This window comes from Natrix helvetica (genome assembly GCF_964273705.1).
Source record: "Natrix helvetica genome assembly, chromosome: 1".
NCBI classification, from domain to species: domain Eukaryota; kingdom Metazoa; phylum Chordata; class Lepidosauria; order Squamata; family Natricidae; genus Natrix; species Natrix helvetica.
The window spans coordinates 361,123,576-361,148,623 of NC_138548.1; the positions used below are offsets into that span (position 1 = coordinate 361,123,576).

At 40.6% G+C, this 25,048-nt stretch overlaps 1 protein-coding gene across 1 annotated transcript in view; it reads left to right on the forward strand.

Moving 5' to 3' along the window:
* LOC309382460 (vomeronasal type-2 receptor 26-like) overlaps positions 1–22,113 on the forward strand; it is a gene marked incomplete at both ends in the record, with an annotated part of 254,659 nt that extends 232,546 nt beyond the window's left edge. The window contains one exon of the mRNA XM_081933994.1: positions 21,218–22,113. Within this exon, the coding sequence (XP_081790120.1) occupies positions 21,218–22,113 (896 nt within the window). The remainder of the gene's footprint in view (positions 1–21,217) is intronic.
* Between the last annotated feature and the right edge of the window lie 2,935 nt (positions 22,114–25,048).

Here is a 25,048-nt window from a genome sequence, read left to right on the forward strand (position 1 = left end):
TTTAGGTCTCTCATCAAGGTCATTTTGTGCATTCTCTGCAATCTGGTAACTCCATCAGATGGAGAGAGAGGCTCCCAAGTGCTGATGATTGTGGTATTGATCAACTTAAATTTGCTTGTTTCTTATTCTAAAATAAGAAAAACATAATTTGGGTAAACAGTTCCCAAGTTCAGGCTTGTGCTGAATCAAATGAAATTGAATCAAGACTGGATAGACACCTTCTTGGTTCCTGTGGCAAATATGCCTTGGAATTTAGATTCTCCTGACTGGGACAGTGTCTCCTGAAAGGGAAACTCCATAGTTGTAATGTTTTAAAGCAGTCCAGATGTGGCCAAAATTATCCTTGGATTCCATTCAACCCAATGGGGTAGGCAATAGGCCTTTTGCTCATTGGAAGGAAGTCCAAGCCATTCAGTTCACCTGAAAGCACAATGCCTTGTTTGTATGTAAGATAATGCCTTGACCCAGAAAACTGAAGCATTGAAGCATGACTTTCATCCAAAGAAAAGCCCTTCCTGATACTGAAAATAAGGGACAATTGGAAAGGAAACGTTACTAAGATTTGCTTTTGGCTTCTAAGTGGGCATTTCATCTGATAACCCTTGAATGATATTGTTTATCATTCCTAAATTCTGCCTAAATCTCTCTAGGCAGAAACTAATTCCAAATCTGATTAATAGTTTAGTCCACATTTAACTAATCATGAATATGAATTTGTTTTTCCATGGCAGTTGGTGTCATCTAGTTGTAGTTCTTCAACAGAAAGGACCTTTTCTTAGTCATCAAGCTGGGTCTTAGAACCTTTTCCAGCAAAGGGACATACTCATGTTCATCTCCTGGAGCAAAAGATGCTTGAAATTTTGAGGAACCTATTTTCATGACCTTAACTCTTTGTCATCTAACTACATGTTCTAAAAACTACATACTTTAGTCTCAAATGACTAAGATGGCAGCCATATAAATTAAAGGAAAATATACAAACAAAGACCCTCTCCTTTAAGGTTGACAGCTCTAATTTGTAAGGAGATGTTTTTCCCCATTTATCTTAACTGGGAGACTATTTTAGATAACTTTCAAAGGGAAATAGTTTTGCGATGTTTTAGGTAGTCTTGAAGAAACCTTTGTAGATCCTACCAGTTTAAAGGTTCTTTCTTCATCACAGTTTTATTCTATTTTTATACATTTAATGAATAAATATTTAATAAATCTTTTAGAATAAATGTTATTCAAAATTTTACCATGAAAACATCATCATACTGTAAAATCATAGATATGTATAATTAATGGAGAAATGAATTTTAATATAGCCATGAGAAAGAAGCTACTGTTTGTCATTTACTGCTTGAATCATTTCTGTTTCATCCCTCCTAATTTTATTAAGTAGAAAACTCCTTTATTTTAATGTGATATTCTAGAAGTAAAAGGGATGAACTAAATGAAGAATCTCCCAGGATTTGTAACTCCTGCAACTACTTGGAAATAGTTAGAGAATGCACACTTATCTAAGTGAAGAACAGAGTCTCTTTGACTGATGTTTATTTTCATCTTTATTTTCTATGGGTGGTGATTCATAACATATTTTCTTTGGCATTGTTGGAAGAAATGTCCTTCTGGATTCAGTTCCAAGTGGGGGAAAAGACACTAGAAACATGGAGGCTGCTTGGAAAGATGGTTTAATGGTGGACAGGATCACATGGCTTGAGTTCCGGAACAGAAAAGGGGGATCACATGCTTCCAGATGTTGGGTGAAGAAGAAAAAAAGTGAGATGCTGAAAGTTCCTGGTTTTATGCCCTCTCTGGCCTTTGATATTGATCTTGTATTCTGATTGGTTGTCAGACTCCAATAGGACTATGCAGGGGCAACTCTGTAGGCTGTGGTGACACCAAAGCCTGTTTGTCCTGCTGACTGATACAATCCTCCCAGGTGCCATGTGGTGAGATGGGTAGAAAGCTAATACTACCTTTGTTATGTATAATAGACTGGCTCAGGCTTCAATGGCTCATTGAGAGGCGGAGGCTATTAAGAGTGAGTCTGTTTTCTGCCTAAAAACATGTTTCTCTATTTCTTATCCAGGGAATATAATATTCTGCCTTTTCAATATTTCCCAGGATATTTATTTTTTCTAGGAGAGGGGTGGGTTTTAACTTCCTACAGCATTAACTGTTTTCCTGCTTAGTCTCCTCCTCAGTCCAAATGTGTGGAAAATTGTCATCCTGGATTTGTGAAACGGGCTCGAGAAGGAGCGCCAGTTTGCTGCTACGACTGTGTTCCTTGTCCAGAGGGGACCATCTCCACTCAGGAAGGTGGGTGACCCCATAGAAAACAGCAGGACTGGGGGAAGTTAGATTCATCCACAGTGTTTTTATGGAAGTGCAAGTTAAGAGAAAGATTGAAGCTCAAGTGTTTTCTTCTTTATTTTGAAAGTGCACAATTTCTTTTCTAATGGGAAGAACAGCAAAATGACCTTGAAAGAGGGGCTGCAAAGTGATGAGGGGGTTTTCCATATTGGGCAACATGTATGACTGCCAGATAAAATACCTCTTCTGTTTTTAGTTTGCATGTTTCCTTCTATATTTTGACTTCTAGGAAAATCAGATTTCTTTGAAAATTGAGGAAATATATTGGTATAATTATTGCAAGGATTCTTGCAATGTATCCTATATGGGCCTCTCTGTGAGTATCACTAGGAAGGTATTGCTGGTACATAATGGCATGCTGTGGGCAGTTATGGGGACATCTCATTCCACCCATATTTCCATTGCTCCTTTTAGCCATTCTAGATTATTTCCATGACGAGCTTTCTCTGCCACCTTGTTAGATTTCACAAAATAGACATTCACTGAGTCCAGTATATTAAGATGTGCCTTCTTGCAAGACTCAGGAAGTGTATATAGAAATAATAACTGAATCATTATTAAACTCTCATGCTTTAGGTTCTGCACATTAATATGAAATTCTTCAGGATTTCTTTCCATAGATGTTAGCAATATACTATGTATATTAGCTATTCGTGTATTATCAAAATAGATTATTTGTAAGGTGACCAACCGTCCTCCTTTAGGGAGGACAGTCCATCTTTTGTAAGTTCTGTCCTCCCTTGAAAAGTGTCCTCCTACATGTCCTCCTTTTTGATATTTGAAGGCTAATCTGTTGCGCGTTATGTGACGTATTCTATTAAACAGTTTTTAATGGTGTTTTTTTTTACTGCATCGCAAGTATATTGAACAGATATTGAATCTTGTGTTGAATTTTTATCTAAAGAAATGCTAGACATTAAAATAGACGGCAATAGTGTCTTTGAAGAAATTAGAAGACTGAATGTATATTTAAATTCTGAAAAAATAATACAATGGGAAAATCAACATGTTGAAATTGATAAAAGATGGGTGGATATTTTCAGCCATTTCAAAAATGAACATATTCCATGTGAACATTTATTTATACTTGTTCGATTTATGTTGTGCTGCCTTGGAACTAATGCAGCAGTTGAAATAATTTTTTTCAATTGCCAATGATTTTTCGACAAGTGAGAAATCGAGATTGAATGTTGATACTCTAGCTGCAGCACTTGCCCTAAAATTCAATATGAAGGATATTTCTTGTTCAGATATTTCCAATATATTGTTAGAAGATGATACATTGACAAAAAATATTAATTCAATGGAAAAGTACTCATTTAAATAATAATTAACAGGCATGTAAGCATAATTACAATATAAAATGTTGCAAATGTTTTATTATGCATATATCATATTTTAGTGTATTATTGTTGCAATGAATAAAATATTTATTTTCTTTACGATATATTTTTTCCAATTTATTTGTCCTCCTTTTCATTGTAAAAAAGTTGGTCACCTTATTATTTGTAGCGTAGGAATCAAATGAGGGGTCCTTGGTGCTCTCTGAGCTTGCTTGTTTTCTTGCAGATGTTCCATTACCTAAACATCGTTAGTACAAGACATCAGTGCAAGAATCATCTGCAAGAAAACAAAGAAGCTCAGAGAGCATCAAGACCCCACATTTATTTATTAATTTTTTATGCAACCATCTCCCCTGCAAGGTGATTCTGGGAGGCATAAACACACACACACACACGCACACACACGTCTGTATGCATGTGATTGTGCATGTGTATCTATGAAAATAATGTTGTATGAGATGCTGTCCCAAGAAGCTACTTCTTAAAATGTAAATTTAAAAAGTCCTTTTTGTGTTCTCAGATATGGAGAAATGCAGCAGGTGTCCACCTGATCAATATCCAAATGAGGACAGAGTCCAATGTATCCCCAAAATTATAACCTTCCTGACTTACGAAGAACATCTGGGCATCATCTTGGGCTCTTTTGCCCTACTCTTACTTCTAACCACAGGACTTGTTTTAATCATATTCATTAAATACCTAAAAACTCCCATTGTCAAAGCCAACAACCGGGACCTCTCTTACATCCTCCTGGTCTCCCTCCTGCTCTGCTTCTTGTCTTCATTTCTCTTCATTGGTCAACCAAGAAAAGCCACTTGCCTTCTCCGACAAGCAGTGTTCAGCATTGTCTTCTCACTTGCCATTTCTTCTCTCTTGGCCAAAACAGTAACAGTGGTGCTGGCTTTTCTGGCCACAAAACCAGGAAATCGAGTAAAGAGATGGTTGGGGAAAAGCTTGGCCAACTCCATCATCCTTTCTTGTTCTGCTGTCCAAGTTATCATCTGTTCCATCTGGTTGGGAGTTTCTCCTCCATTCCCTGATTTTGACTTCCACTCCGAGTCTGGAGAGATCATCCTGCAGTGCAATGAAGGCTATGTTGTCATGTTCTACATCACCCTCAGCTACCTGGGCTTCCTAGCTGCCATCTGCTTCACAGTGGCTTTCCTGGCCAGGAATCTCCCTGGGGCCTTCAACGAAGCCAAGCTGATCACCTTCAGCATGTTGGTCTTCTGCAGTGTCTGGGTGAGTTTTGTGCCCACCTACCTTAGCACCAAAGGAAAATACATGGTGGCTGTGCAGGTCTTCTCCATCCTGTCCTCCAATGCTGCTCTGCTGGGCTGCATCTTCATCCCCAAGTGCTACATTATCATTCTGAGGCCAGATTTGAACACAAAGGAGCATCTTACAACCAGAAGAAATGTAGAAATGTGAGACAGGGAAATTTTAAGGCTTAACTTTTTCCAACAGTCTACACCAATAAAATGGTCAAAGCTGCTCTCCATACATAAGTAAACCAATGATTTTGCTTAATATATTTAAAGAGTCTTTGGAAGATAATGTCCCCAACTGGATAAAATAAATTTCAAAGATGAGCTTTTTTTAATCCTTAAGGCAGAGTATCTGCCAATGCCTACCTGAGGCCTGAGATGCCATGCCCAGGTTTTCCAATCATGACACCTGTGCAATGGGAATCATGTTACCATGCCAGAAACATATAATTGGTGGTAGAGGCTCTAGAAATGCCATTATTTTAGGTACAAAGAGCCTTTCAATCTCCTCCTGGGGGACGTGCCCAAATCAGCTTTCTGTGGCCATCTTGTCCAACCTTCCTCTGAAAATTGATGTTTCAAATAAGAAAAATGAAATGCTTTTAAATTTTAAATTTTATGGGTTGGTTTTAGGCCGTGTTTTAATTTTTAACAATTTGTACAGGGCTCAAGGTTTAATTTGATTTTAAGGGTATTTATTATGTATATGGTTTTTTAATGTGGTTCCTGTACACCACCCCGAGTCCCTTCGGGGAGAGGGGGCAGTCTATAAATCAAATAAAATTGAAATTGAAAAATTAAATTTACTATGCACTGCAAAATAGAAATGGAAAAGGCCTGAATGTCACTGAATTCTATTCTTCCAAAACAGAGCTGACATGAAAAATAATAAAAAGATGACATTAACAGTAGTGTGCAATAGTGTGAACTGCTTTTTCATGGAAAAGTAAAAGCAAATTTTTTATAATCATGGTGGTTATTATGAAGAAGCAAGCAATTTCTACTCTTGCAGATTGAAACTTGGGCACAGGGAGTGCTTATCCCTTCATTCTGTTCAGAAGTTGCAGCTCTTTTCAGTGATCCCTATAGTATGGGAAGTAGGCTAAATAACCTAATACATAAACCTCTGGGATTTTGTAATGGCCAACATGGGGGAAATCTGGGAAGAGAGGTCAGCCTTAGTCCCTTCAAGGACAATGAAGAGGTCCTTCTGCCTTTCACAGCTGAGAGCAGGTCTAGCCCGGCATCCCAAGCCATTCTGGGTTTCAAATAATTGTCATGAGAGTCGTAACTCAGCTCCGGTCTACATTGGGAAGGAACTGGGGATTGTGGTTGGGCCACGAGGGAGGTTTACCCCTCGTGGAAAAGGGCCCACCAGGCTACCGAGCATTCCACCAGCCACGAGCCAAGGGTAGGGGCGGTGGGGTAGCGGTGATTATACGGGAGGGTTTGGAACCGAGAGAGTTCACTGTGCTACAGATATCCGGGTGCGAGTCTCTTGGCGTGAGATGGGGCCCAGGTAGACAGCTGGGCCTGCTGATTGTATACTTGGCTCCTCGCTATACATCAGCGGCCCTGCCTGAACTCCTCGAGCTGATCGCAGAGATGGCGGTTGAGACCCCCAAACTTTTGGTTATGGGGGATTTCAACCTGCCGTCGATGGGAGAAGCATCCGAGGTGGTTCGGGAGTTAATGGCTTCCATGACAGCCATGGACCTGACTCAATTAATTCAGGGCCCCACGTACGAGAGAGGCCACACGCTGGATCTTGTTTTTGTCTCTGGCCAGTGGACGAGTGGTCTGCGAATAGGGGACTTAGTTATTACGCCCCTGTCATGGTCAGATCACTCACTTCTCTGGCTTGACTTCCCTGGCGCTACCCCCCACCGCGGGGAGGCGGAACCGGAAGGCATTAGATGGTTCCGCCCCAGGCGCCTGATGGAACCAGATAGGTTCCAGACGGAGCTTGGGCCACTTCCTGTAGACCTGACCCGCTCCCGGATGGAGGACCTGGTAGCCGCATGGAATAGTGTGGCCGCCGGGGCCTTAGACCAGGTTGCGCCTTTGCGGCCTCTCCTGCGGCAATGGACCACCCTGGTCCCTTGGTTTACCGAGGAGCTAAGGGTGAAGAAACGCCACAAGAGACACCTAGAGAGCAGATGGAGATCCTCCCGTTCCGAATTTGACTTAACACAGGTAAGAACCTACTTAAGGACATACCTTGTGGCATTAGAGTAGCCAAACGTCGACATTGTGCCGCTCTTATTGCGTCCGCCGACAACCGCCCTGCCGCCCTGTATTGGGTGACCCGCTCCCTTCTGTCACAGAGGCTGCGGGAAGCCCCCTTGCAGGGCAGGGCAGAGGAATTTGGGGAATATCTGCAGGATAAAATCGCTCAAATCCGGAGGGAATGGGTCCCCCTCAGTGGGCTAGGGGGGAGGTCCGAGGCGAGTCTTGAGAGACCATTCTGGGAGGAGTTTGACTCTGTTGCCACCGATGATTTGGACAGGCTGCGTGGGCGACTGCGAGCCACCACATGTTTATTGGACCCGTGTCCCTCCTGGCTTGTACTGGCATCCTGGGAGGTCACACGAGGCTGGCTCTTGGGACTAGTGAACGCTTCATTGAGTGAGGGGTCCATACCAGCCGCCTTGAAAGAGGCGGTTGTGAGGCCCTTACTCAAGAAGCCTTCTCTGGACCCAACTGAGCTAGCTAATTATCGTCCCGTCTCCAACCTTCCCTTTTTAGCGAAGGTTGTAGAGAGTGTGGTGGCCCAACAGTTCCCACGTCACCTGGAGGAAACTGATTATCTAGACCCATGCCAGTCCGGCTTCCGACCCGGGCACAGCACAGAGACGGCCTTGGTCACGTTGGTAGATGATCTCTGGAGGGCCAGGGATAGGGGTTGCTCCTCTATCCTGGTCCTATTAGACCTCTCAGCGGCTTTTGATACCATCGACCATGGTATCCTATTGCACCTGCTGGAGGGGCTGGTGGTAAGGGGCACCGTTTTGGGGTGCTTCTGCTCCTACCTCTCCGACCGGACGCAATGCGTGTTGGCAGGGGAGCAGAGGTCGACCCTGAGGCCACTCACTTGTGGGGTGCCGCAGGGGTCGGTCCTCTCGCCTTTCCTGTTCAACACATATATGAAGCCACTGGGTGAGATCATTTGTGGTTTGGGGGTGGGATACCATCTGTACGCTGACGATACGCAGCTGTACATCTCCACCCCGAACCACCCCAACGAGGCCGTCGAAATGATGTCCCGGTGCTTGGAAGCCGTACGGGTCTGGATGGGAGGTAACAGACTTAAGCTCAACCCCTCCAAGATGGAGTGGCTGTGGCTACCGGCCCCCCGGTTCAACCAGTGGATTCCATCGCTGGCCATTGGGGGCGAGCAACTGGCCCCCGTGGAGCGGGCGCGCAATTTGGGCATCCTCCTAGATGCCCGGCTGTCTATGGACGACCATGTGGCAGCCGTGGCGAGGGGGGCGTTCCACCAGGTTCGCCTGGTGCGCCAATTGCGCCCCCTATTGGACCTGGACGCCCTTCGCACAGTCACTCATGCGCTGGTGACGTCCCGTCTGGACTACTGCAATGCTCTCTACATGGGGCTCCCCTTGAGATGCACCCGAAGACTACAGCTGGTCCAGAATGCGGCCGCGCGGGAATTATGGGGAGTACGAGATACTCCCATATACCACCTCTCCTGCGCGAGCTGCACTGGCTCCCTGTGGTCTACCGGGTGCGTTTCAAGGTGTTGATCACCATCTTTAAAGCGCTCCATGGCACAGGACCTAGTTACTTGTGGGATCGCATCCTGCCCCATACATCCCTGCGACCAATTCGCTCTCACAGAGAGGGACTCCTCCGGGTGCCGTCCACTAAGCAGTGCCAGAGGGCGGTGCCCCGGAGCAGGGCCTTCTCTGTGATGGGCTCAGCCCTCTGGAATGACCTCCCCCCCGACATTAGGACTACTACTGATCTCCGCTCCTTCCGTAAGAAACTCAAGACCCACCTGTTCCAACTAGCCGGCCTGGCTCAACTATAGCTCTATTCTCTAATCCCCTGGCAATTTTAAATTTAGGGTATTTTAATGTTTTTTAACTCTATTATTATTGTGTCGTTTTATGAATTGTAATAATTGATGTTGTGAGTTTTTTATACCTCCTCCGTGCAACGTGCAACATGTGATATGTATTTTTTATTGTACGCCGCCCCGAGTCCCTTCGAGGAGTGGGAGCGGCTTATAAATCGAATAAAATGAAAAAATGAAAAAATGAAATGGTTGATCTCTGGGATGGCAAATGGAAAGCAGAAGACTTTCTAGTTGCAAATGGAGGCTCTCCTAGTAAAGTCTATTATAAGATAAATTAGAACAAAGAAAACAATGTAGGAAGTTAAAACCCACCCCCTCCTAGAAAATGAAATATTTTAGGAAATATTAAAAAGGCAGAATATTTCCCCTAAAAAGAGAAGTAGAAACTCAGAGAGGCAGAAACTCTGCCCCCTCCCCCTTGTCAATGGGCCATTAAGGCCTGAGCTAGAGACACATGTTTTAAGGCAGGAAACAGACTCACTCTTAATAGCTTCCCCCAGTTTTGTCAATGGGCCATTAAGGCCTGAGCCAGCCTATTCTACATAATCAAGATCTACCTCATCTCATTGCACTTTATTGCACCACCTACCAAGTTTCAACCAAACTTAGTACACAATAAAGCTAGCTATGACTTCTGACAGTAACCAATCAGAATACATTTCTTACACAGGAACAGGAAACAGAGGTGGGGGCCCAGAGAGGGCATAAAACCCGGTACTCTCAGCAACACTGCCCCTTTCTGCTCAGGAATTCAAGCTATGTGATTCTGCTTAGGAGCTACAGCCATGTGATCCTGTCCACCATTAAACCATCTTTTCAAGCAGCCTCCATGTTTCCAGTCTCTTTTTCCCCAGAAGGACATTTCTTCCAAAACAGAAAAGAGATAAATATTTTAAACTCCCTGAAGTTACGTTTTGACTTCCTTTTTTCTATAATCTATCCTGTTTAATCATTAAAACCATAAATTGCTGGTTTGTTTTTCTAGCGATTTTACAGAAGAAAAAAACCAGAAGTGTTTTGCAGTTTTTAATAAATCTAGATTTTTGCCCTTTCATTAATGAAATAAGTCAGTTTGTTCATCTCAACAAGTTCTCTCAATTTCAACAATCATTCCTGCTTGGTGGATAGTGCTGCATCCTACAACTCTGTGCCTATAGTAATCTTGCCATAGTAATCATATATTGAAATAATCTTCATTGATTTTTTTTCCATTTATCCATCAATTCTCAAAGAAAACATTCTGGCTTCAACTTAATATTTATCTTTAAAATTTCCTGTATCAATGTATGGATTTGAATCCATTTTTAAAGCTTTTTTTTTTACATGTCCATCAAGGATAATATGTTTCTTCATGTTATGTATAATTCCAACTCTACAAAGTTTCCCAATTAAAAAAAACCCCAACATGCTATAATCTCTGGGAGTCTGTTTGATTTGAGCAATCTTTCTTTGAGTTGTCAACTTCTCATCCCCTCCAAGGTTTCTGAGACACTGAGAAGTTTAATTGCTGAATTGGAATTCACAAGTTAGCATATGCCATGTGGGGGGGGGGAGGGGAAAAAAGAACATTGGTATGATTGACAAAATTGAAAAACTTTCCTTGAATTATCATCCTTTCCCACTTTTTCACCAGAGAATCAAAATGACTCTCATGTTCCTAAAATATTATAGCACTCACTCATTTACTAATGCAACACAGAGGCACATTAATTCTTGACATGGGTCTTCATCAACTGCTGCTTGAGAATACAATACAATACAATACAATACAATACAATACAATACAATACAATACAATAGCAGAGTTGGAAGGGACCTTGGAGGTCTTCTAGTCCAACCCCCTGCCTAGGCAGGAAACCCTATACAGTTTCAGACAGATGGCTCTCCAACATCTTCTTAAAGACTTCCAGTGTTGGGGCATTCACAACTTCTGGAGGCAACTTCTGTTCCACTGATTAATTGTTCTAACTGTCAGGAAGTTTCTCCTCAGTTCTAAGTTGTTTCTCTCCTTGATTAGTTTCCACCCATTGCTTCTTGTTCTGCCCTCAGGTGCCTTGGAGAATAGTTTGACTCCCTCTTCTTTGTGGCAACCCCTGAGATATTGGAACAATGCTATCATGTCTCCCCTAGCACGCCTGCACTCAACCCCCCTGCGCTCCCCCCACTTGTGGCACGCGAGCCAAAAAAGGTTCGCCATCACTGGTATAGGAGTTCCTGCTTGAGCAGGAGGTTGGACTAGAAGACCTCCAACTCTGTTATTCTGTAATTATGGAATGGAAAATGTTTTGAATGTCACTAAATTTTCCTCTTTTTTCCAGAAACTGACTAGAATCTGGGATGAGTGCTGTGACCACACATCCTTTATGACAAAGGACAGCCCTTTGTATCAGATTTATTTATTTTTCAGAAACTCACTTTTGCCTTTGGTTTTGGTCATTTAACTTCTATGATACAAATGGTACCCCGTGATGCTCAATCTTTCACATGTATATGAAAAATATAGAAGCTGAATTGTGTTTGTGAAATAAATGTATATTTACTGTTTGATTTTATTATTTCCTGTGGTTTTGTGACTTTTTTCTTGGTTTTACTCTTGAATTTTCCTTTGTAAAGCCATGTTATAAACGCAGACAAATTCATTTTTATCCACATAAACCTCTTACAGATGTGCCCCTTTTCCAGATTTCCCCTTGATTTAAAATTATCCCTGGCATGAGCTCGGTTCAAGGGAGATTTTTACCAGGATATAATCCAAAATCTGACTTAGTGTGTTTAAAAACTGTTGAGCTTTGGCATGGACTATATTTTCTTATTTGGAGTATCATTTTCCTTTCCTTTGATTGGATTTTTGAATGAAAGAATAAACACTTTTAGAAACTAAGTTTGGATTAGGGCCTCTGGAATGGTATCTCTGATAAGGGAAGATCTTTAAACGTGGGAATTTTTAAATCTAATTTTGGCAAGCAGCTCGGACTAAATTAGAACAGCATACAGTCAGGATCATTCAAATTGACAGACCTGGTAAATAGATTTTTTTTTTTGATGAGCCACCTTTGATTTCCAATCTGTTGTTAACATTTTAAGAATATGGACTTCCTCAGTCTTGATATCAATGGAGGAGAATATTTTTAGCTCAGGGTTGAAAGGAGGAATCCTTGGTTCTCTCTGAGTTTGGTTGTTTTCTTGTAGATGTTTCATTATCCAAATTCATTATCCAAATTAGGTAACATCATCATCATGCAGAGCCATTTTGCCTGGCACATGCGGCGTCACCAGTTCCTCTTCCAGGTTTCTGGCATGCGTGTGTGCACAATGATCAGCTGCCCTTTGCGCATGCAGCACTGTTAGAAACCGGAAGAGCTGGTCTTCTGGTTTTTGGTGGGGGCATGCGTACTGGCCAGCTGATCGTCACACGCATGTGCACCAGAAGCTAGAACACATGCTGGCCACTGTGCATGCACGTGCCAGAAACCAGAAGTTCTGGGCAGCTCCTCTTCCGGGTTCTAGCCCTGACGAGGGTGCACATGTGCCATCACTGCTCTAGAGAGTAAAATAAAGTAGACAAGTTTTATAGATGGTAGATTTTATTTGGTTTCATTACCTACATTAGCTCAACAGATTTCATAGGTTTTACATCTAAAAATGCTATGTTATACCATTTTTGCCTATTTATTAATTGATCTCCAATGATGTAGATACTGCTGTGTTTTCTCTCTCTCTTTTTATGCACTGGTCTCTGACACTAACCGTCTTCTGGTTTCTTCTATGATTGAGTTGCACCTTCACAAACAATGAACAGCTTTCTTTTCAATGAATAGTATCTACCTTTTTTATAGAATGGAAATGCCCAACAGTAGAACCTGAAGTCAAATTTTCCAGGACTATAATTAATGAAAGTAATTTTCAGGGATTTTGTTCTCATTTGGTATCTTATAAGAGAAAAGAAGGAGTTATATCAACAAGAGCATCCGCCCATCTCTTAACAAAGGCAGCCAAAGTCCACCAAAAACCAGTATCAACTACATCCATGTTGAGAATTGAAATGTCAAATTCATGCTAAAATTCTCTTTTGAGGGTGGAAGGTTCCAAAAGTTTCTAAGAGCCATATGGGAAACAATTTCTCTCTCACTCCTTGGCACTTTTACAGATGTTCACCCCACCTATGACTCCTCCCATTAAGCACCTGCCTGCTGATTCACTCAGAGTTTAGAGAGTTGATGTCTCTCCTTGTGGCCATTATCCAAATCATAGTGATTTATTTGCTGTCCGGATGGTAAATCTCAAAAGACATTTAGAAAAGCTTTTGGATGTCACACAAATACAGCCATAATATGCTTTCACCTTCATATCACATCAAATCATTTTTGCCAAATGTCTTTGCATTAAAAAAAGTCTTGGTGGGGCATAAATGTTTCTGTAGAAAGAGAGAATCTGGGAGGCTTTTAGGACAGGCAGGGGCTGTATTTACTCCCTTCTCCTTCAGATGTGAAGCCTTGGCTGGACTCGGTCTGGATTAGGAAACCTCTGAAGCTTCAGTCTTGATAAAAGGCTTTGGTTTATTCCAGCATATCAGTGTTTCCTTAAAGCAGACCCAGGGCTGGAGACTCAGTCAGGAACACAAATCATGTTGCTGCTTCTGCTGCTTCTGCTGCCCCAGGAAGTTTTGGTGAGCCTGGGAGCCAATTGCCACCTGACCCTGAAGAGGGACGAGGTCCACCCAGAGAACCATTACAGACCAGGAGAGTTTCTCATTGGTGGCATTGTCTCTGCAAGAAAGGCTACACTTTTACAACTAAGCTTCAACAAAACTCCCCTGACTCAATTTTCTTGGTATGTTAAAGTTCCTGCACAGAATTAGAGCCTCTCCGTTAAACCCTGAGTTCTATTGTTCCAGCCTCCCCTCTTTCAGTGTTTGATCTTATTGATCTGCTAGTTTATCTCTTCTTCTGACTCATTTCATTTTTGGGGATCCATTTGCCTCTTTTCAGCTGATTTGAAACTCACAAATGAATAATCAGTAGAGTTGTTATCTTGAAACAGAATCATCCACTTTTATTGGCATCCACTCAGCAGAGCTGGAATGTGGAGGGACAAAAGACTTCCATTCTCATGCACAATAAGGTGACCACAAGGGGTTTAAAAATGCAGAAACGTTTAATTGTATTCTGTATGGAGTCACCTATTAATTTGAATATTAAGTGAATAGATTCCAGATAAGAATTGGCATTTTTTGTATGTGTGAATCCCATTTGAGTGGATGCCAGCATTCTAATCATTTGATGAGTTAAATGTCACTAAAGTCTCTATTGTGAACATGCCTGAAACAGAATAACATAACAACAACAGAATTGGAAGGGACTTTACAGGTCTTGAAGTCCAATCCTCAAGCAGGAGACCCCATACCATATCCAGACAAGTGGCTGCCCAGTCTCTTCTTAAAAACCTCCAGTGATGAAGTACCCACAACATCTGAAGACGAGCTGTTCTACTGGTTAATTATCCTCACTGTTAGGAAGTTTATGATTAATTCCAGGTTGCTTCTCTCCTTGATTAGTTTCCATCCATTGCTTCTTGGCCTGCCTTCAGGTGCTTTGGAAAATAACTTTCCCCCCTCTTCTTTGTGGCAGCCCTTTAGATATAAGAACACTGCTATCATTTCACCTCTAGTCTTTCTTTTTATTAAACTAGACATACCCAATTCCTGCAACTGTTCTTCATATGTTTTAGCCTTCAGTCCCCTAATCATCTTTTTTATTCTTCTCTGCACTTTCTAGAATCTCAACATCTTTTTTCACATTCTGGCAACCAAAATTGGATGCACTATTCCAAGTGTGGTCTTAATAAGGCATTATAAAGTGGTATTAATATGTCATGTGATCTTTATTCTATCTTTCTATTTATGCAGCCTAGAACTGTGTTGGCATTTTTGACAGCCACAGCACTCTGCTGGCTCATATTCAAGTGATTATCCACTAGGACTCCAAGATCCATCTTGCAGTAACTACTGTTGAGCCAGGTATCATCATTTCTATAGTTATGCATTTTGTTTTTCTCATCTAAATGTAAAACCTGAGTTTTCTTTACATTGAATTTCATTTTTTTAGATAGGGCCAGGGTTCAAGTTTGTCATGATCCTTCTGTATTTTGAACATATCTCTTGGAGTGTTGGCTATTCCTATCAGGGTGGTGTCATCTGCAATTTTGATGATTTCCCCTTGTGTCCCCAATGCATACATCCCTCTATGTAGATTCAATCCTATTAAGGATGACAAGCCAATCTAGTGGTGCTGCTGTCTCGCTCACATTTTTTTAGCTTGCCAAGAAGTAGGTTGTGGACTACTTTATCAAATGTTGTGCTGAAATCTAAGTAAATTGTATCCACAGCATTTCTCTGGTCTACTGATCTCTGGTCAAAGAATGCAATAAGATTTGTCTGGCATGATCTGTTTCTGAGAAATCCATGTTGGCTTCTGCTTATAACTTGATTTGCCTCTAAGTGTTTGCAGATTTGTTGCTTGATTATGTTTTCCAGAATTTTTCCAAGTATTGAAACCAATAGCACTTAAACCTATAAACCACTTCACAGTGCTTTACATCCATCTCTCTAAGTGATTTACAGAGTCAGCATATTGCCCCAACAATCTGGGTCCTCCTTTTATCAACCTCAGATAGATGGGAGGCTGAGTCAATCTTGAGCCAGTGAGGATCAAACCCCTGGCAGTCAGCAGAATTAGCCTACAATACTGTACCTCCATGTGTCAGGATGATAGGTTTGTAGTTTCCTGGGTCCACTTTACTTCTTTTTAGATGGGGACTACATCAGCCCTTTTCCAGTCTTCTAGTAATTCCTGTTTCTCCAGGATCTTTGAAAATGGTTCTGAGATCTCATCTGTCAATTTCTTCAAGATGTGAGGGTGCAATCCATCTGGTCCTGGTGATTTGAATTCTTCTAGAGTGGATAGGTTTCCTTTACCATTTTCTTGATTACTTTGACTTGCATTCCTAATTTGCATTTTAATTTTAATAGGTTGTTTGTTTTTTCCCTTTTATGTAAAACAAATGCAAAAAAATGAGTTAAGCAGTTCTGCTTTCTTCCACTGCTTGTCACCTTCTTGCCATTTTTTCCTGTTAATAGACCAAAGTTTCTTTGACCTTTTTTTTCTTTTTTTACATGTTACAGTTATAACATGTAAGATGTTACAGATGTAAAATGTAACAGGTTAAGGATTGCATAATTAAATGTACTATTCAGTTTGGATATGAAATAGAGATGGAATTTTTGGGCAACCTGTATTCAGTTTACACTGTTGTCATAATTTAAAATATAAACCAACATTATTTTTATTGGTACTTCTGAATAATGAATTAGAAAAGATTCATAGTGGATGGATGAATTTTAAATATGGTAATCTCAGCAAGATTATTGTATGCATAACGATGGGAAATAGATGAGTTACAATCAAATAGATGAGATTTGAAAAATTATGTTTGATACAGAATTCAATGTTCCCAAAACTCTCAGCCTTGGGTAGATTAAAACTATTATTGTTGAGAGTGGTTAATTAAATGTTCTTCCTACTGATTATCTTCTAATATATTCAGGAAATCAATACCAGAGAATTGGAAAATGCTGTCCTTCCTTTTTGCCATCCAAGAGGTCAACAAGGATGCCAACATTTCATTCAACATCACACTTGGTTACAACATCTATGAAAATTATTTCGACCAACCAATGACCTCAGAGGCTTTGCTGGACCTGCTTTCAGAGGGGGAGGCTAACGTTCCCAACTATAGCTGTGGAAGGCAGAGAAACACAGTGGCTGTTTTAGAAGAGGCTAATACTGACATCTCCATTCAGATTTCTACCATGTTGGAAACCTACAAAATCCCACAGGTGTGTCTTTATTGAGAAGATTTTTTTTTAAGACAGGCAGCTTTCAATTAAACATCTTCTACCATAAATGAAGAGCTAGGTTCTATTATGGGAGTTGTATAAATGAGTTGTATGAAGTAAGGATGAATCTGTGAAATGAGAGAATGATCCGAGCACACAGACCCCTTCCTTGTATATTCCTAATGCTGACAGGGCATCTCTGCAAGCTATTTGCAAGAAGAAAATACCACGTTGAAGTGAGAGGAGAAGCAACGTAAGAGCAGAATGACCAAACAGGTCCCTACAGAAGGTTGTTATCTGCTAGCAGTGAAACAATTCTTCGATTAGGGCTAGATTTTTGATGTCATGGTACTTAAATAAAATAGCATTTCTTTATTTATATTCATTTTCAGATCAATTATGGTTTTGATTCCCAGGTTCTGAGTGATAAAATCCAGTTTCCATTCTTCCACCCAATGATCCCGAGTGAAGGACTTCAGTACCCAGGGATGGTGAAGTTGGTCCTCTATTTCAGGTGGACCTTAGTGGGTCTCCTTGCTCCAGACACTGAGAGTGGACAAAGGTTCATGAGAACCTTGACTTCCATGCTAATAAAGAATGCCATTTGTCCAGTTTTATCACAAACCTTTCCCTCAGCTTCTGAGCATGTATTCGTAGACATCCATCTTTACCACAATTGGAGAAAAGTAAATGTCTTCATTTATGGTGTAGATCTAAATACATTCTCTAATGGGGTTATAATTATTAATGAGGTGTTTGAAATGCTCACTGAATCTCTTAGAGGAAAAATCCTGATCATCACAGCCCGCTGGGACTTCACTATTTATTTGGGAGATGAGTATTTCCCCTCTAAATACCTCCATAGTATTTTTTCCTTTCTTATGAAGAGCAATCAAATGGGAAAGTATGGTGGTTACCAGCAGTTTGATCCTTTCATGATTCATCTTGCAAAGAACTCCTTCCTGTGTTCTTACAACAAGGATGCCTTTTCGGTGAAAGTCTGGAGACGGTGCAGGGAGAGAGAAGAACTGAAGACTCTGAGGAAAGACGAGATGGATCCGATCTTGACTCTGGACAGCTATTTCATTTACAACACAATCTGGGCTGTGGTACGAGCCATCAATACTGCTTATTTATACAAACTCAGGAGGACAACATATAAAGGGGGTCAAAACTTGAAAACTCCAATGCTGAAGGCATGGCAGGTATTTATTTTTATTGCACTGCACTCTATAGCGCTTTAGGATTAATTTCAAATTGTAAGAACTGTGTAATTATTCTGAATATAGTTAAAATGTATTCTGAATATAACAAGTTGAATTCTAACTTTTGCTTTTTGTAAATATTGTGATCTGTCCATAATTGTGGTTCGGCCTTTGTCTGGTGGTAGGATGATGATTATCTGATCCTTTTCTGATGTCCACTCTACTTCTGCTGTTAGTTGAAACTAAGCAAACTCGGGTCAGGTAAAGAGATGAAGGGTTGGACTGAGAAAATTTTGGAAGCAGCAAAAGATTTAGATGTTCCATAAAATTGCAAAGAAATGACCTTAAGTGGTACAAGAGATCCTATTTCACAGTGAAGATCTGGAGTCTCTTATCCATGCCAAGTGGTCCATATATCACATCAATGCAGAGTTTCATAAGCACAACCTATTTGTAGAGCAAAGTTCCCATAGTAAACTTTAAAGTGAGCAAAGATGTTTCTCTTTCTATCTGCCCATTGACCTGCACACCAGTTGTTTACAGTATTGTTGGCATCTGATTTCATTTTGACTTCATTGACAGAATTTCTTCAGTCTGATGTTATACAACATCTACTTCATTTCAGGTTTTAACTTTGGACCTCATTGGTTTATCCTGGTTGTATCTTTTGCTATACTGTGCTTCCCGTTGGTTTTCAAAACTCTACAATGATAATCATGAATGGAAGAGATAAAGGACATCCTTGACCAACCTTATTTTCCAAGACATTTTTGGTTCTTCTAAGAAAATTTTTATCCTATATTCCTCAGTACAGATTCTCCATTCCAATTCAAATGGAGGAGTCTTGCCAGAGAGTTTTCTGTGTCTATGTAACATTGCCCATTTTCTCTTCCATTCCAGCTTCATCCTTTCCTTCGGACCTCTCAGTTTTATAATAATTCCATCAATGGGGTATATTTGGATGAGAATGGAGATCTGGTAGCAGACCTGGACATTGTGAACACAGTGGTTTTCTCCAATCAGTCTGTTAGAAAAGGGACAGTTGGGAGTCTAGAAAGAGTGGGATCCTCGGATTTCAAGTTGCTCATGAATCAGAATGCTATTGCAAAGATGGAAATGCTGAACAAGGTGGAAAAAATACTTTATTCTCTCTTTTTTTTTAAAAAAAAAAAAAAGGTCTTACCAATAGGATTGCAGAGTTGGGCCAGGACTGAGAATGTTATCACATTCTCCCAGAGTGGAAAGATATATCGGTTAGATGATTTTTTTTTATTTTGCCAAAGCAGAAATCCACCCAACTTTCAATTGAGTAGATATGTTGAGAATTTAAACTAAAAATCATACTGTGGTAAACATGAGAAGAGAAGAGAAGCAGGCAAACTTCAAGAAGCTAAATTGGTTTCATGAAATTTAAGTTTCTTGTAGGTTTCAAATTTAGCAAATGTAAGCCTTGAACTGGAGATGCTCTAACTTTTGTTTTTAAAATCCTTTATCCTATACAATAATGCATGTCATGGATGCTATTTCTTTCTCTTCCCAGCCCCTGTCCATTTCCAGATGTGTAGAAAACTGTCCTCCTGGATTCATGAAGGTGGCTCAGGAAGGGAAGCCCATCTGCTGCTACAATTGTCGCCCTTGTGCAGAAGGATCCATCTCCACCCTGGAAGGTTGGTGCCATCAGGGGAAAACTGCAAACTTGGGAAAGGACCATAAATCCTGAGATTTTACATGGATGTGCATTTTGAAAGGCTTGGCCAGAGGGGTCCCACCTCTTTGAGTCTTGGTCAAGATATACATTTATGTCACGGTGAATCATAAGAAATGATCTTGGAGCTTTATCTGGTATATGGGCCATGCAAACAGATATACAGATCATGGATTAAGATATAGGATAAGTCTGGGTTGAGTATTGTGAGAAATATGACATATTTTGCACTTTAACCTTTACAATAATCCTTTGACTGCTCCATCACTTCAGGTAGTTCTTTTTTGGTCAGCCTTAGATAACTCCTGGGTTTATGTCTCCTGTGAGTGACATTTCACAATCCTGGAGCTCTTCTTTAAAGTCATGGTGAGTATTTGCACATGACAAGGAGCGTAGAGGAATCAAGAATTGGGACGGAGACAGACTTCTTGTCAAGCTTCAAATGGTATTTTTACTGTTGCAACTATTATGGCTTCTCTATTTGCCAACAGACTATGGTGGGGGGGAGGGGAAATATAATGATGCTCCAGATATCAATATACCAGTCAGGGGAAGCAAGGACCAAGTTTCGGTAGATGTTTACAACAGCCGGAAAAAAACTTTTTCACAACAATAACAGAAGTCTCCATTGGACAATGTAACCTGGCCTAATAGGGCGAGGGAGATCTTGAACTTTAACTATATGGGATTGCACGGGAAATAGTTAGATCTGGTTTTGCTCTTATCTTTGCTGATATGATGTACTCATCAAACTTTTGCATTAAGAGATTGTATCATCTTAGCTGTGCTTGCTTTCGGTTGGGTTTGTCAGTGAGAACATTGACACTTCCTTCTTGACCTTATAGGAAGATGGCTCTCTTTTCTGTTTATAAAAAAGTGTCAAATGCATTTTGATGTTCTCATTCCATATCCAACTTATCATCAAGGGTCACTCCACCTAATATATATTCTCCCCCTGGCAAAAATAGTGTCTATCCACTTCAGCTGCATAAGATACACTGAATGATCATGCATATGTACTTCATTCCATTGTAGGCTGGTTCTAATTGGTGCCTTAAAGCACTGCAAAAAAAGGCTGAAACATCAGTGGAAGGATAAAATGATGAAACTGCCTTCCTTCCTTGAATCCTTTCTTCCTTCCTCCTTCTCTCTCAACAAGTTCATTGATAAAATGGTGTCATTAAAAAAGAAAAATAATATTAAGATGTTCTAGCCGGAAGGAAAACAAGAAACATATTGAATTGACCTACACACAGTAATTCAAACCAAAAACAAGTGTACCCAGACAAGGCTTTTGATTAGAGGATGTGTTAAAGGAAGACCCTATTTCCTTCCTCTTTTTCAGATGCAGACAAATGTATCAAATGTCCAGAAGATCAATATCCAGACACCAATCGAGTTCACTGTATTCCAAAGATAAAAAGCTATCTTTCTTATAAGGAAAATCTGGGGATTACCCTGACTTCCATTGCCTTGTTCCTCTCTTTGATCACAGTTTTTGACTTGTGGATCTTCATTAAATTCCTGGAAACACCAATTATCAAAGCCAACAACCGTGATCTCTCCTACATCCTCCTGGTCTCCCTCCTGCTTTCCATTTTGACCTCCTTCCTATTCATTGGCCGGCCAAGCAGAGTGACCTGCCTCCTCCGACAAACTGTCTTCAGCATTAGCTTTTCAATTGCAATTTCTTCAATCTTGGCCAAAACAATCACAGTGGTGTTGGCCTTCTTGGCTACAAAACCAGGGAATAAAGTGCAGAGATGGCTGGGGAAGAGCTTAGCCAATTCCATTGTCCTTTCTTGTTCTGGCCTCCAAGTTGTCATCTGCAGCATCTGGTTGGGCAGTTTTCCTCCATTCCCTGACTCTGACATGCATTCCCTACCTAGAGAGATCATTCTACAATGCAATGAAGGCTCTGTCACCATGTTTTATGTTGCCCTCGGGTACATGGGCTTCCTGGCTGCCATCTGCTTCACAGTGGCTTTCCTGGCCAGGAATCTCCCTGGGGCCTTCAACGAAGCCAAGCTGATCTCTTTCAGCATGCTGGTCTTCTGCAGTGTCTGGGTGTCCTTTCTGCCTGCGTATCTGAGTACCAAAGGAAAATACATGGTGGCTGTGCAGGTCTTCTCCATCTTGGCCTCCAGCAGTGGTTTGCTGGGCTGCATGTTCATCCCCAAATGTTACCTTATTATTTTTAGGCCAGATCTGAATACAAAGGAACATTTGATGTCAAAATAAAATAATAAAAAAAGAATTTCACAAATCTATTATTTTTCAAAAGTGTTTCAATAACAGGTTTTGATCATTTAATATTTATTTATTAAACCTGTATGCTGTCCATCTTGGCTAGAGATACTCTAGTTATTTACAATCAAGACCAATGAAGGGAAAAAATTAAAACAAGACATCTTCCTCTTATTCCTAAAACTACTCCTATTTATTTTCTTCTATATTCCTAAAGAAACCAATAAGAATAGACTAAGTCTAATTTTTAGTCATAATAATTTGGGTAAAATCAGTTTATAGATGAATGGGACTTTTTAGTAGGCTAGTGGAGACCTAAGGAATGTGGCCTTGAAGCTCATAGAGACCTGTGGTAAATTATTCTGTGTTGGGTGCTCAAACACTGGAGGTTTTAAGAAGAGATTGTACAGACCATTGTATGAAATGGTACAGGGAATGTTGATTACAATGCCAGGATCTATTTGTGGTAATTTAGGTAAGTTCACACCACACCCTTAATGCAGTAAAGTGAACTTTTACATTGCCTCATGTGCCATATCAAAATAGTTATACATGGTGGTGGCTTAGGGTGATTATCTACATCCCACATTGCACAGGAAAGGGATAGATTACCACATGCCAGAACATGTGAAATGAGGTAAACATGTTTTAAATTCATAGTCAACACATACAGAGGCTCTATGGCCAACCAAGAAAGAGACCCCTGCTCCTTAAAGGTAGCTTTTGGTATGGAAGGGACAAAGAAGGTGCTTTTAAACTGGTTCCCTCTAAAGCTCAACTCCTTTGCACATGTTGAAAACATTCAGGACCATCTGTGGACAGTGCCAGGCTGATATGTGTCCAGCTTGCTAAAACCACTACGGAAATGCCTGAAATAAACCTGGATGTCCTTAAAATGAGCTTGGCCCATTAGTCAGTTTAAAAGTGCATGAAAGATGGTCCCTTTATAATCCAGGTTAATGCAGCCACATACTTATATGATGGTTAATGGAGTTGGGCTTACTCTTCAGGGAATCCAGAGTCATCAGCCACAATATGGGACATTCACATGAGTCCATTGCAGAGGTTCATTCATGGGGTTTGAAAACAGGGGCGGGTCTACAAACGGGTTTGGACCAGTGGTGCAATTCTAATTTTCTTTTACTACCGATTCTGTGGCTATGGCCATGTGTTTGTGTGACTGGGTAGGTGTGGTGGTCATGTGACTGGGGAGACATGGCTATGTGGTCATGTGATTGGGTGGGCATGGCTGTGTGGTCATGTGACTGGTTGTCATGGCCAATTTAGCAATCCATTTTGCCAATTTTAGCAGTCCATTAAACAATACATAGCAGCCCCTTCTCTGTTCTTCTTTTTAATACTGCATAAAGTTTTTCTCTACATTGATTTTACTAGCGGGGAGAGGTTGGCAATGCTTGGGGAAAGAAAACCATGCTTTCCACAGGTCTCATGACTATATTTAAAGGGCCAGCTAAAGTCATTGGTGTTGGGAAATTTATTGATGAAGTGATAGTGACTGGATTTCTGATGTTCACTGCTGCAGTAACTAGAGTTGGTAAATTGACAGGTTTGGTGAATGTCAACGGAGTGTAGCATAAAAAAACACCACTGCCTATCACATATACTAGCTAAATAACAAGTTTCACAGAACACAGCAGGAATAAGTAGACATAGACTACAGTAGTCCTCAAGTTGTAACCATTCATTTAGTGACTGTTCAAAGTTAAAACAACACTGAAAAAATTGACTTATGACCATAATTCTCACTTATGTCCATTGCAAGATCCCCACGATCACATGATCAAATTTCAGACGCTTGGAAACTGGCATGTATTTATGACAGCTGCAATGTTCCGGGTTCATGTGATCCACCTTCTGTGATCTTTTGGGCAAGAAAGTCAATGGGGAAACCAGATTCACTAACATAACTGCAGTGATTTACCTAACAACTATAGTCATAAAATGGAGCAAAACTCATTTATCAATTGTCTTGCTTAGCAACAGAAGCTTTGGACTCAGTTGTGATGTAAGACAAGGACTACCTCTACATTAGCAATCTATTGGACCCATTTCAGATTAACAGGTAGCATAAAAACACATTAACCTTTAATCTCATTTCATCTGACTGATGGAGTAGCTAAACCGATGAAGGATGTTGTTAGCTTGAAAAGGAGATACCAGATTCCTGATTTTTTGGCTACCAGAGACTAACAGGGTCTTTTCCAACAACATCTACAGTATGAATACACTCTAAGTTCTTATTCTGACACCAAAACTTTCTAAAATCCACAGATGAAAAACTCTATAGAGTTTCAAAGGCAGCACTTAAGATAAAGTGAAATTCATTAATGTGCCACTGGCTATTTACAGTACAGAGGGTATTTTGGAAGACAGCATAAAGTTCTTTCCACCAACATTCAAATTAAGAATGGAATATAAAATAAAATCTGAATGATAAAATAGAAATAAAAGTGATAAAGTTAAAACTAAAAAGTAATAAAATAAAATATGGATAAAATATTTTGAAATCATTTGGGGATTTTTAGCCTACACCTACCTAGGTTTGGAAGCCAGATTTTTTTTCTTTCTTTCTTTCTTTCTTTCTTTCTTTCTTTCTTTCTTTCTTTCTTTCTTTCTTTCTTTCTTTCTTTCTCTCTCTCTCTCTCTCTCTCTCTCTCTCTCTCTCCCTCCCTCCCTCCCTCCCTCCCTCCCTCCCTCCCTCCCTCCCTCCCTCTCTTTCTTTCTTTCTTTCTTTCTTTCTTTCTTTCTTTCTTTCTTTCTTTCTTTTTACCTACCTACCTACCTACCTACCTACCTACCTACCTACCTACCTACCTACTTACAGTATCTATCTATGTTTGAAAGCCAGATTATACATAATACAGAATCTGAAACTTTGAAGTCTGGATTTCCCCCACCCCACTCATGT